At 36.4% G+C, this 13,398-nt stretch overlaps 1 protein-coding gene across 1 annotated transcript in view; it reads left to right on the top strand.

Annotated features, from left to right (window-relative positions):
* Positions 1-9,077, top strand: part of LOC137402835 (transcriptional regulator ATRX-like) — a 56,432-nt gene extending 47,355 nt beyond the window's left edge. The window contains exons 33-37 of the mRNA XM_068089343.1: positions 743-913; positions 2,083-2,379; positions 3,518-3,616; positions 5,467-5,664; positions 8,802-9,077. Of these exons, the coding sequence (XP_067945444.1) occupies positions 743-913; positions 2,083-2,379; positions 3,518-3,616; positions 5,467-5,664 (765 nt within the window). The 3' untranslated portion in view covers positions 8,802-9,077. The remainder of the gene's footprint in view (positions 1-742; positions 914-2,082; positions 2,380-3,517; positions 3,617-5,466; positions 5,665-8,801) is intronic.
* Positions 9,078-13,398: the final 4,321 nt, after the last annotated feature.

The raw sequence follows: 13,398 nt of genomic DNA on the forward strand, positions 1-13,398 counted from the left end.
AGAAAGACTGAGATTTATATATATATAAACAAAATATAGTTGAATCCTTACTATAATAAGATCAGTGTCTATCCGAAGCCATGCTAAAGGCCAGGAATACATTACCTCACACGGGATGTCAACTCGGGTACTCTAATTTACTGTGCAGCAATCTAACCACTTCGTCACCGTGCCAGTTTATGAGTTAGTTATGCATATGCTGATTACTCATGATGATCTCTCATGGCGCACAGGACTGCCAGGGGTACTAGTGTATTTAACAAGTTGACTTCCGAATAAAATTGTAGCAACAGTTTCCATTATTAAGTAGATTCGTGCTTATCAAAGCATTAAAGATTTACTGCTGTATTGCAGCGGTTCTGTGTCATTAATCAACATTCAGATAAAACAGTTCATCCTTGACCTCTTGGGTGACTAAACTTATTGCTTTGAGCTATCTATTCTTATGTTAACAACCATTTTAACTGATCATGCATTTATATATATTACACACTCTTTGCCATTCATCTGATAGAAGAATAGATAGCTCAATCAGATGAACGGCAAAGAGTGTGTAATATATATAAATGCATGATCAGTTAAAATGGTTGTTAACATTGCAAATTGGTTGGTACAAATATTGGCTAAAATAGAAGGGCACCGCTTTTGTGAATGTAATGAATAGTTTACAAAATAACATTGAGAGTGCACCTGCCAGCACCTGTCAGCGTCGAGACAGTTGTAGTCTTCCACTCTGCTGCAGGCTACGATGGAAGAAAGAATATATGAAAGGCAGATTGCCAAGCTGTCCCTCAGTGAACGGGTTGTCGATGAGAAACAAATTCATAGACACTTCACAGCCAATGATCTCACAGAACTCTACAATTTTAAACCAGCTACAGATGAGCCGAACGAGATTCACGCTTTTCCTAAGGTACTCGTTCTAACTGGCTATAAATCTCGGGCTAACTAGCTTTAGGGCTCGCTCTATAAGGCCAAGGCTAACCAGATTTAGGGCTTGGGCTTAGTAGCTGTGGAACTTAGGCTAAACAGATGTAAAACTCAAGCTCAATAGCTCAGGAGCTCAGGCTAACCAGCTGTAGGACTATCAGAGGCATATAGCTATTACGTTTGTGGGGTTGTTTCATAAAAGATTCGGAGCTCGTTCCATAAAAACCTTTGTGTGAGTTTACTAGCTAATGAACTGAAGGGAAGTCACTCTCACACCAACACAGTTGTGTGTCTATTAGTTGCGCCTGCTCATACCTGCTCATACCTGCTCATACCTGCTCATACCTGCTCATACTTGCCATCCAGTGTCTGTCACTTTTGTAGTCATTTTTCTCTTTTTAATAAATTATTTGTGAAAATTATCTTGCAACACTCTGAAGTTACTCGGTCAATGTGACTAAAAATTCTCCTTCGAACTGCGTATTTACTGTACGTATTAAAATACATATATGAGTAACACTAGCAGTTCTAGCAGAATGTTAAAGCTCAACATATTTTCACTTTACTGTCATGCACATCTTGTTCAGGCATTGTTAGGTTTCCTGGCTATTGACAGTGCAAAGTCTGACCACAGGCTATGTCCCTACATGTTCCAACATTGTTAGGTTTCCTAGCTATTGACAGTGCATCTTTGACCACTGGCTATGTCCCTGCATCTTTTCAAGTCAGGAGTGGAAATGAAAATTAGTTTTCATAAACATATTACACCTGCTGTATATTATAGTTGCCGTGTAGTGCAATTATAATATATATTATGATTACAATGGTTATTGGCTGCCTCACTTTGAACTCTTATTTACAGCCCTTTTAGTGTGCTCAGAATCACTGTTCGTCGGTGTAGATTTTTATATCAATTCTATTGGTGACTTGATTTTTTTTGCAAGTCTCACAGTTTCTAAAATATATGGAGATATTCATGCTTCTGTTATACTGTACAATCAAGACATACCCAACAACTCTCAGTGTCCAGATCAAGTAATATAGAGACGCATTGAGAATGAATTGTAATACCATTTTGCTTCAAGCATACTATTGAAAATCATTCATTTGTGGACAAGCAAATAGGTATCCTCTATGGCTGATATTTTTTAGGACCTTCTAATGGCCGACTTACTTGAGACCCATGGACATCTCATCCGAAGAGTGCGTGAGCATGACTCCCTTCTGGAGAACAAGGAGGAGGAGAAGCTAAGTGAAGAAGAGAGAAAGGCTGCCTGGCAGGAATACCAACAAGAAAAAGAGCGTGTCAACTTACCACCACCTCCTAGTAACATTCCACTAGCTGCCCCTGGCTATCAAGGTCCAATGTACCACTCTAGCAGCGTTGTCAATCAAATTCTCCTTAATGATATAGAGGTTCAGCGGCTGAAGGAAACGCTACAGAGAAGGGTAGGTGCTTACTGAGCAGCCATGATTGTATAGGTCTTGAGCACTTGCTGGTTGCTGACCACCGGAGTGCCTCTGGTAAGAAAAGCGGGCTACGCCACATGGTCTTTTTGTGCCGATCAGAACCGGATCTATTTGGTATTTTCCCATAAATGGCCTGCAAGTTATGCTACTTTAGATAAGCAATTTCATCTTCCAGTTCATCTGAAGCATAACTAGTGAAAAGAATTCAGCCTGCCGTATCTACTTACAAATGTTGGTGATTAGTAGAAAGTCTAGCATAAGTTTTTATGTTTGCACTCTACACTCGAAGATAGTCGTGTCTGATGAATATCTCCCCAAAGCCCCAAATGTTTCAGCATGTTGGAAAATAGGCTAAACTAAGGCCAGTTTATTGCATAGCATCTAGGAACTTTATTTGTTGTTGGCGAGTTTAATGGAGTTACACCTTAGAACCTCTTTTAGTGAACTTTTAGGCTTGTTTACTCTAAGAATATACTCTTTCGATAGTTTGCCGATTTTAGCAGACGCAGCGAGTTTTTGATAAGTCGGCATTTTTGGGGACAATCTTCTTACTCCGTAGTGATTATCCTGATGTTCTGGATGGTGCATAGGTTATTTATTCCAGCGAACTGATTGCAATCACTCAGCTTAGGTGATTAAAAAGGTATATAGATCAGATTTGGTGAAGACAAATACTCTCACTGTTATTTGGGTTGTCTACTGTATTGTATTCCTTCCAATTCTTCTCTATCATTTACACTCAATGATCTTTTTACCCTTTGAAATATCCTTTCTCCTTCAGGAAGTGCCAATAATCACCTTTGTATGTGTACAGGCGAGGTAACTTTGAATCTGAAGATATTTGTGCGAGCTATGATAGAGTTGGACCTACTTTTGAGATCTATTTGGGATAACGCAATGCTTCCTGAGCTGTGTTTACTTACAACTAATTTAATTTTCTTTAATCTTGCATGAAAGTTCATGTTTACCTCCTGTCATTGACGGTAGTAACTAGCACCTGACTAGGCTAGTTGGTAGAATCCTGTTTTGTTTTACCAGAGTTTTATTCTTAGTGGTGTAGTTCATGGATGTTAGTTTCTATTTTAATTGTATTATAATTGTGTTTCTCTGGTTGCAGTTCCCTTCGACCACCGGAGAGCATCTCAAGAAAATGTTGGAGGTGCAGTGTCATGAGATTAACGCTAAAAGACTGAAGGCGCATCAGTCTCACACAGCTGTAAGTTTAGTCTCACAGAACTGTAAGTTTAGTCTCACACAACTGTAAGTTTAGTCTCACACAACTGTAAGTTTAGTCTCACACAGCTGTAAGTTTAGTCTCACACAACTGTAAGTTTAGTCTCACACAACTGTAAGTTTAGTCTCACACAACTGTAAGTTTAGTCTCACACAGCTGTAAGTTTAGTCTCACACAACTGTAAGTTTAGTCTCACACAACTGTAAGTATAGTCTCACACAGCTGTAAGTTTAGTCTCACACAGCTGTAAGTTTAGTCTCACACAACTGTAAGTTTAGTCTCACACAGCTGTAAGTTTAGTCTCACACAGCTGTAAGTTTAGTCTCACACAGCTGTAAGTTTAGTCTCACACAACTGTAAGTTTAGTCTCACACAGCTGTAAGTTTAGTCTCACACAGCTGTAAGTTTAGTCTCACACAGCTGTAAGTTTAGTCTCACACAACTGTAAGTTTAGTCTCACACAACTGTAAGTTTAGTCTCACACAACTGTAAGTATAGTCTCACACAGCTGTAAGTTTAGTCTCACACAACTGTAAGTTTAGTCTCACACAACTGTAAGTATAGTCTCACACAGCTGTAAGTTTAGTCTCACACAGCTGTAAGTTTAGTCTCACACAACTGTAAGTTTAGTCTCACACAACTGTCAGTTTAGTCTTACACAACTGTAAGTTTTGTCTCACACAACTGTAAGTATAGTCTCACACAGCTGTAAGTTTAGTCTCACACAACTGTAAGTTTAGTCTCACACAACTGTATGTTTAGTCTCACAGAACTGTAAGTTCAGTCTCACACAACTGTAAGTTCAGTCTCACACAGCTGTAAGTTTAGTCTCACACAAATGTAAGTTTAGTCTCATATTTGCAATACAGCTACTGTTCGCCGGTATGAGTCATTGGAGAGAGTTTGCTGCTACCACGCAGCAAATCTGCTTTGATAGATGTATGTGACACAGAGTAGTACATGAGAGTTACTATATGCGAGGCTTATGTTAGTAGCGTATCGGCTGTATTGTTCATGCTTGTCAAATAAGACTTCCTATAGACAGATGTTGTTGGGATGAGATATTGAAGGATTGTTTTACTCAGCCTACTTCTATGTTTCCAAAGGGTGTAATTTTTAGTGACGTACCGAGGCTACCTTGAACAGAATGGATAAGACTACCTAATAATGTTCACTGGTCTTAATAATAGCCTTTATACTGCCTTTATATATCATTTGGATAGCTGAATTATTTTCAAAAGTTGGGGTTTTTGGTTTCAAGAAAAGTAGATGTTGTCATCTGAACAGATAAACTCTTATTCTTTACGGTACCTTGTTGTACTTTCTCTGATTCCATGACTATGAGGGCATGTACTATGGTTTCATTTTATTATGCCATACAAAGTATATTTATCCTCATATTACAAAGAGTATGGTATACTCACATTACAAAGAATGTATTAATAAGTATATAGAGTATATCAAGAGAGTATATTAATAAGAGTATAGTGTACTCATATTACAAAATGTATGGTATACTCATATTACAAAGTGTGTGGTATACTCATATTACAAATAATATAGTATACTCATATTACAAATAATATAGTATACTCATATTACAAAGAGTATGGTATACTCATATTATTACAAATAATACAGTATACTCATATTACAAAGAGTAGTATACTCATATTACAAAGATTACACTAGTTACCCCATAATTTTATCCTCATCACAGTCATGGCTTTAGGTGTAGGTAGGTGAATGTTTTTTATTTTAGTCCTATGATTGCCCTTTCTTTTCCGTTTCATTTTCGGTTTCCTGTTCATAATCCCTGTTTCCACCTTCAGCAAATGAGAGCCGCCGGTCCAGCCAACCAGGAGCGAGGATTGTATGGGCAGTCACATATGAACGAGGAACAGATGCAGCAACGTAGACTTATCCAGCAGCAGCAGCACTATTTGATGCAGCACTTTCGGCAGCAACAATTGCAGCAGCAGATCAGTCATGGTCAGAGGGACTTGGCAGCATTCCCTGGCAAAAAATGAGTGAGTTGCTCTTTTCTATGCCAGTAAATCTGATTTCTGTGTTCTAAAAGTTTGTATAATGTGTACTGGGAACTCTCACAGACTTCTATACAGGATGTGAACTGCAACCACTAAGTTTTAAAGTGAGTCTTATGCACTGTGGAAAATCCTTCTATTCATAGGGTTGGTAGATTTTATCCTCATTGAGACATCGTAACCCTCCATCCGTCTTTCTGCCTTAATTAGTTTTCAAAAAACAAATATCATTAAAATTTCAAAACTCGCGTATTTGCTGATAACACAATTATAATTGCATCTCTCCTAAGATGTGTCATGGCTTTATTTGCTTGTCATTTTTTGTCGTTGTGGATCAATTCAACATACATATAGATTAATGGAAGGGTAGACAGGATGGACCAGGGAGGGGCGAGAAGGATTGAGGAAAACAAGAGGAATAGAGGGCAGGGGACAAGGTGAAGGAGAGAGAGATAAATCCATATACCGTAAAACCTACAGTAGAACCTAAGTTCTCGACCAATTCGGTCGTCGTCCAAAGAAATTGAGATTTGTTCGTCTCGGCTCTCGAACATAAATTCGGTTCTCGACCAAACCGGAGCACATTAAATTAAATGTCGGGAACAGCTCCGGAAACAGCATGGAAACATTTGTTAACAAACGGAGAAGCAAGTTAAGCTTTATAAATTTTTTACAAAAAGGAATGAACCATGCGAGCCGACGTTCCTCTACCAAAGTGATTTGCTAGAGAGACAACTCCTCCGGTTGAGTTACCCTAAATTTTTTTGAAGGAGGATTCTCCTTCAAAGCTGTAAACTAAACGTGCCATTGCTGTTTATATCTTCTTTTTCACACGATTTTTGATGTAACTGATCTGTTGTATTTTTCGCTGTTTCGTTATCAATTTCTGCAATTTTTGATATTGTATCTTAATGTAGAATGTTTTCGATGTTTTAAGAGCAAAACATGCAAAATGTTTACTTTTTGTTTTGTTTTTATCATCATAGATAGAAAATCTTTTATTAAGAATAAACACGATCTATATCTACTCGTTTATATTTATATTATGTAGTATACTGTACAGTTTATGGTGTAAAATGTTAAAAATATACTTTTCCAGAATTGTTATCTCGACTTGGAAAGGATTAAAATTTACATACATTATTTCTAATGGGATTAATTTTTTCGGATCTCGAACAACTCAGTTTTCGAACAACCTTCTGGAATGGATTATGTTTGAGAACCTAGGTTCCACTGTATATTTGAACGCCACCTTTATTTGAATGTCTGCCTCTATTTGAACGTCTCTATGGGAGAAGAGTTGAAAAATAGAACGTCGCACTTTTATTGAATGCCACTGCTATTTAAACGCCATTTTTATTTGACTGATGCTATTTGATATTCTTAATCTTCATAAACCCATAATAGCAAGTGATCAGTAGAACATGTGTCCACCAAACCGTACTAATAATGATTCGATTACATCAATAAAAATTAATTCATTTGTTGTTTCTGTTCGTATTGAAACTCATTTTCAACTTCGGGTCTTTAGTTTTTCGTTAAAAAATTTGATTGCAACACCAAAGAAATAATTAGTAACTGTCTCAGGCTAATAATAGTTCTTTTTTAACGCAATCTTGATATTTCGATATATATTGGAAAAAGTGTTCCCATTTACGATGGAAACACTACTACATTTTTTGAGGCAATTATTTTGAGCTTTCGCGCTAAAAATTTCTATTCTAAATAGCATCACTTAAAAAAGTTTTGCTCTGCTAAAAAATTGTTTGGACGCTAATATCAACTAGCTCAGTTGTGCAGAAGAGGAGTTGAGATCAGAAGACATTATGGAAGGTATTGAACAGCCAGAAGAAAATGAAATGCTTTCAAATGAAGGCAACAATCAGAATGCAACTGACCGAGCAAACGATGCTAATATCTTTGTTTTAAAACTTAATTTTTGTTTAAAGTGTTAATTTTTGTTGCTGCATGTATTATATGTATGGTTTGTTTATGTCACTTGTTCTTTAATATATATTTGTAGCATTTGATCAATTATTATTATAAATTTATAAATTTGCATATTTATAACTTATTATTTGATCACATGATTGCGGTAATCTGAACTCAGCTTACAATGGATCAACGCTTAGAACTCCTGTTCTATTGCATACCAGTTTTGGCTGCAAACTAAAAAACACATAGATGAGTGCAATGAGCCTTCATGCAACATGGTTAAATATAGTTTCAAAATGAAATAATACTTTCAAGTTAAAAATGGAATAAAAAACTTAAAAAGCAGGCTATGAAGATCATCATTGGTTAGTTGCGAGTAGTAGACATCAACTGGTAGAGACATATATCAGCTTCCTCGTGCATATTTATTTAAAAAATCGACTACAAGTTGGAGGTAAGTTAGAAAGTTTCTTGCCGTCAATAGGGTTAATGTCGCACCACCCAAAGGAGAGTGCAAAATATAGGTGACATTCGATTCATTCATCTAAGAGTTAAATTTATCTTCTCAAAATTATGACGAAGTGTTTGAAAAATACAATGCCACCCTTTATTTGAATGTCACTTCTAATAAAACGTAACTCTAAGGGAAGGGTTGAAGAATAGAGCGCCATGACATTCAAATAAAGGTGTTACTGTACATTTAGAATTTTCATCACAAAGTCCTACTTGCTGTATGATATTTAGGGATTTCATAAGATCCTGTCTTTAGTAACTATTCTTAGCAGGGTACTTTTCTAAAGTAATTATCATATCATCTTTGCGTAGTGTTAAACCTGGTGTAATATGACACACTTCTACCACAATCCGTGCTAATTTATCTGAGAAAGACAGCGAGTGGCAGCCTGAGATGGTGAGTGACAGTTGGTAACAAGTGACAGCTAGTTACAAGTGACGTTGGTACTAATGATTAGCATCAGGAACAGTTGCTAGTGGCGAGTGACAGTAATAAACTGAGTTGTTATGGTGAAGAGCATATTGAGCATCTTCTCTTGTTTCATCAGCTCAATCTGAGCGTAATCAATGGAAATCTGCTGTCATTCTGCTTTTGTGTACTTAGAAAGAGATCAATGCTAAATTTCATTACATGGTGGAAGTGCTATATCAGTCCATGTTGATTATTTTTGTAGACACTGGGAGCAGGTGTCGTGCTATGATCGGAGGAGAGAGTTGGTAGAGATGTTGTAAATGAATATTGTCGAATCACTAGTCTATCCTGTTAGCAAATCAGGTGATTTGGTGATTAAGAATGACTATCTATTACAAGTTATTTAATGACAGTATTGTACAGTTTTTATATCAATTTCTTTACTCATTAAGTATACGAATGTTTTAATTATTTCATTTTGTTTGCTTCATATGTTTAGTTTGTATATGTATAGAAGAATATATAACATGACACTCTCCTCTAAGCCTTATCTAAAATTGTTCATTCTGAAAAGGTAGTGAGCATTTGTCAGTTATAAGGTGTAGTGTCTGATGTCTTTTATCAGCATCCAATGTCTTTTATCAGCATCCGATGTCTTTTATCAGCATCTGATGTCTTTTATCAAAGCACATCTGAGAAATAACCTAAATATGTCATGTTCTCTGTTAGTAGACTCTGATAGTAGACTCTGTTAGTAGACTGTTAGTAGACCCTGTTAGTAACTCTGTTAGTAGACCCTGTTAGTACACTCTGTTATTAGACTCTGTTAGTAGACTCTGTTATTAGACTCTGTTAGTAGACCCTGTTAGTAGACCCTGTTAGTAGACCCTGTTAGTAGATCCTGTTAGTAGATCCTGTTAGTAGACCCTGTTAGTAGACCTTGTTAGTAGACCCTGTTAATAAACTCTGTTCGTAGACCCTGTTAGTAGACTCTGTTAGTAGGCCCTGTTAGTAGACTGCTAGTAGACCGTGTTAGTAGACTCTGCTAGTAGACCCTGTTAGTTGAACTGAGGCAGTGATCTCATGATTTTCAACATAGGAGTTGTCTCTCTTCATTCTATTCGTCTTTAAAACCTCTGGGAAACATACTGCACTGCAATCATTTTAAAGTAAAAATCCTATTAGTCAGCTGAACAATATTCATTGAATATACAAAAAGCCAAATAAATTGTTTAAATGGAGAAATAAGGTAAATTATTTTGGCTATCCATCATTGGTGACCAGTGCCTGATGCTTACTCTACCGCATCAAAAACCAAATCAAAACCTCTTCTGATTGAATAACATGCGTATATGTGCAGGTGAAATCATTAAACTAATGTTGGAGCCTCCAACCACATTTAGGAACAGTAAGCTAACTTGTCAGTCTTCCTGAACTACTAAATTCTCATGTTACTGGTTCTAGGATCTATGATAAACCATCTAAAGTCGTATTACACCTATTTGCACTGCCATTTACATGTTCCAGCAGCGGTGAAGATGTGATAAGACTTTTAACCATGCTATTTTCACCATAGGATGTATCATCGCGTTATACTAGTATGTTCAGAAAAGATTTTTTAATATATTGGCTCTTGGAATAGAACAAGTTTCATCTGGCATAAGCAGGTTTATTGGAAGGATAATGCGCTACATAAGGTGTGGTTTCTAGCGGTCTAGTTTGTGCTATACTTGTAACTCTTGTACTTAATTGGGAGTATGGTTTTTGTTGGAAGTGGGCTCTCTGTCAGAGGCATAGCTTCTATTGGAGGTAGGGTTTCTATTGAATAAGTGCTTTATAATGTAGAAATAATTACAACTGGAGGTGAAGTTTTATTGTATATCTGATTCCTATTGGCGGAGAGGTTACTGCAGTATTTTTGATTTCTGTTCAAAGTAGGGCTTTTATTTTGATTGGAGTTGTGGTTTCTAATGTAGTAGTGCTATCTATTGGAGACAGAGTTTTGTTGCAGATGTAGTTCCTATTGGAGGAGATGTTTCTGATGTATCTTAGTATCTGTTGAAAGTAGGGTTTTTAGTGGAAGTGCGGTTTCTAATGTAAGAGTAATATCTGTTTAAGGCGGTGTTTTTGTTGTAAGTGGGGTTACTATAGAAGAGATGATCCATATAAATGCAGCGATTTTTATTTGATGTGTGGTTTTTGTGTGCGTTTTTCAAGTCATGTAGAATGAGTTTCTTTGCTTTTATAGTTTGAATTTTTATAGCACTGAATGATCAAGGTTACCATCGGGTTTTAGGGCACAGTCCTCTGTGTCAGCATGTCAGCATTACAAAGTGGTTTAGTTATTTTATACATACCATCGTAGAATAAGCTGGATTTTATTGGATATAGTATAGAGGGTGACTAATTGTTAGTGTGGTTAAGAAGTCGTCTACCCATTTTTACAAAATCTCACCAGTTCAATTACCAATAAAATCAAGGACTTACCCAAAAGAAGACAACTCATATGACTTCGATGTGAAGCCGGATAAAACTAATGAAAAATGTGGTCAGCAAATTTGGTTTCTAAACTACAGTAGACACCCGTATAACGTAAATAATTATAAGAACAGTAAAATACATGTAAATTGCCTAATCCGTTCCAAGATCTTTCCAAACTTTCCCCTTGGGTCATGCAAAAAAGGAAAACCTTCACTTAACTCTTTTAGTGTGTGGGCTGTACCGTAACTGCAGCATTATTGGTTTGCATCAACAACTTTCTCCTTTTTACGATCAATCTCACTGGTTTAATAAACCACGATTGCAATCAATTTACAAAAATTTGATAAGGTCTGCACATTTTCGACCTTCATTTACTACGATTTGCTTGTTTTTTTAAACAACAAAGTCTATTCAGCAAAGTAAAGCTACATGTAATAACAAATACTTTGTACGTCTACAATAAGACAAAACAACAAAATATTTTCACTACAAAAATAGTTTTACTCGTTCGTTGTCTATTACCATCCAGGGGCCAAGGCTAGGATAAAGATAATTTTCGAAGATACTCCAACTTAGTGACAATAATACGGGTAGACCGACGCTGTAACACCTATACTTACATTTACAAATATACAAAATTGCATTGTAGTGTGCACTACAAGATTGTATTGCAATGTGCATTACATAATTGAATTGCTGTGTACACTGCAAGATTGCATTGAAGTATGCACTACACGATTGCATTGCTGTTGGCACTACAAGGTTACATTGCAGTGTGCACTACATAATCACCTTTGTATTTATGAACAATTGCGCAGCTATCCTATTCGCCTTTTTGTCGACACAATGTACGATCAACTACGACGAACTAGAATGTCGCGAAAGTTATACATAATAAGTAGCACGCTAATTGCACGGCATTTTTTCTTCCAAAAGTGTGGCGAAATAAACTAACATGTAAATCGATTTTGAAAACTCACCCGACTTGAAACTTTACGTTATATGGAAGTTTTTACGTAGTAGAAAGCAAAAACTTCACATAATCTTTTTAAGTTGTCTGGAATTTACGTTATAGGAAGTATACGTTATAGGAGGTGTACGTTATGGGAGGTGTACCTTATAGGAGGTGTACGTTATAGGAGGTATACGTTATAGGAGGTGTACGTTATAGGAGGTGTACGTTATAGAAGCGTCTACTGTGTATGTAAAAACAAGGTAAAGATCAAACTCTATTCTACAGTTTCACGATGAGATTTCTTTTCTATATCAGTCTTCTCACTCACAATTCCGCAGTTGAAAGTTGTCAAAGTGCTTGTCAACTTTTGATGGACTGGCAGGTGTTGGCGGGTTGTCACCTTTTAATAGTGTCAGTCATCAGTGTATTGTTTAATCACTGACAGCTCATAATGTTTAGATCAAGTAGGTGCAAAAGGCCTACAACTGCTCTAGTATAGGAAGCTAAAGTTGTTCAACTAGCTATAATAGTAGTGAGCACATGTTGTTTCCTGTTAATCATCTCTATTCAACATTATTCAATTTCCTGAGATTTTATATCTAGGCACTATCTAATCACCAATTTTGCCGTCACACTATTTTTAAAAAATAAATTTTAAAATTTGAGTTCACAAAAAAGTTAGCTTGGCCACAATGAACTAATCCAAAGATAGGCTGCCTAAAATGATTACTAAACCATAAGGATTTAGCTTCTTTTTATCACACTGTTAGTAGTGAGCTTAATACCTGTTTTCCTTCCCTCCTTATGCTTTGCCGGTATACACAGGTATGTGGGATCTTATCACGCTAACAGATCCCTGTCAAGTCATCCCCTCTATGAATTATATTGATGTGGTTTATGGGAATTGCTATATTGTATTTATTATATACGTTATTACTAGGGCAAACTTTATATGGACCTCAAAATCAGAAAAATTGACCTTATTGTTTTGGTAAATTGACTTTATTGACTTTCAAATTTAAAATGCATAGTTTTCTAATTAATTAACAAATCAAGCTGTCCAAGTGTAGTTTGAAAACATAACATTAATACATGTAGCTACATATTGGATGCATTGCATGCTGCTGGTAAGAAATTTGCATTGACTGGTTTGGCTGTTCCACTTGTTTCTTGTGCTTGGCAGTTTTCTGATGGCTTTCCACAAAAAATCGTTTAGAAGATTTTACGACACAACTGCAAAGTTTACAATACAGATCATTGCCTGGTGTCTTGGTAAACTTGGTAGGAAACTATCTTATAATCTGAAGAACCTTCCCATAAGCTGATTGCTTAGCTTTTGGAATCTTTGCTAGTGTAAAACTGACTGCATACTAGTCATGATAATTGGGCATGCTATAAATGGCTTGAGCAGATGTCATCATTT

This window comes from Watersipora subatra, chromosome 8 (genome assembly GCF_963576615.1).
Source record: "Watersipora subatra chromosome 8, tzWatSuba1.1, whole genome shotgun sequence".
NCBI classification, from domain to species: Eukaryota; Metazoa; Bryozoa; class Gymnolaemata; order Cheilostomatida; family Watersiporidae; genus Watersipora; species Watersipora subatra.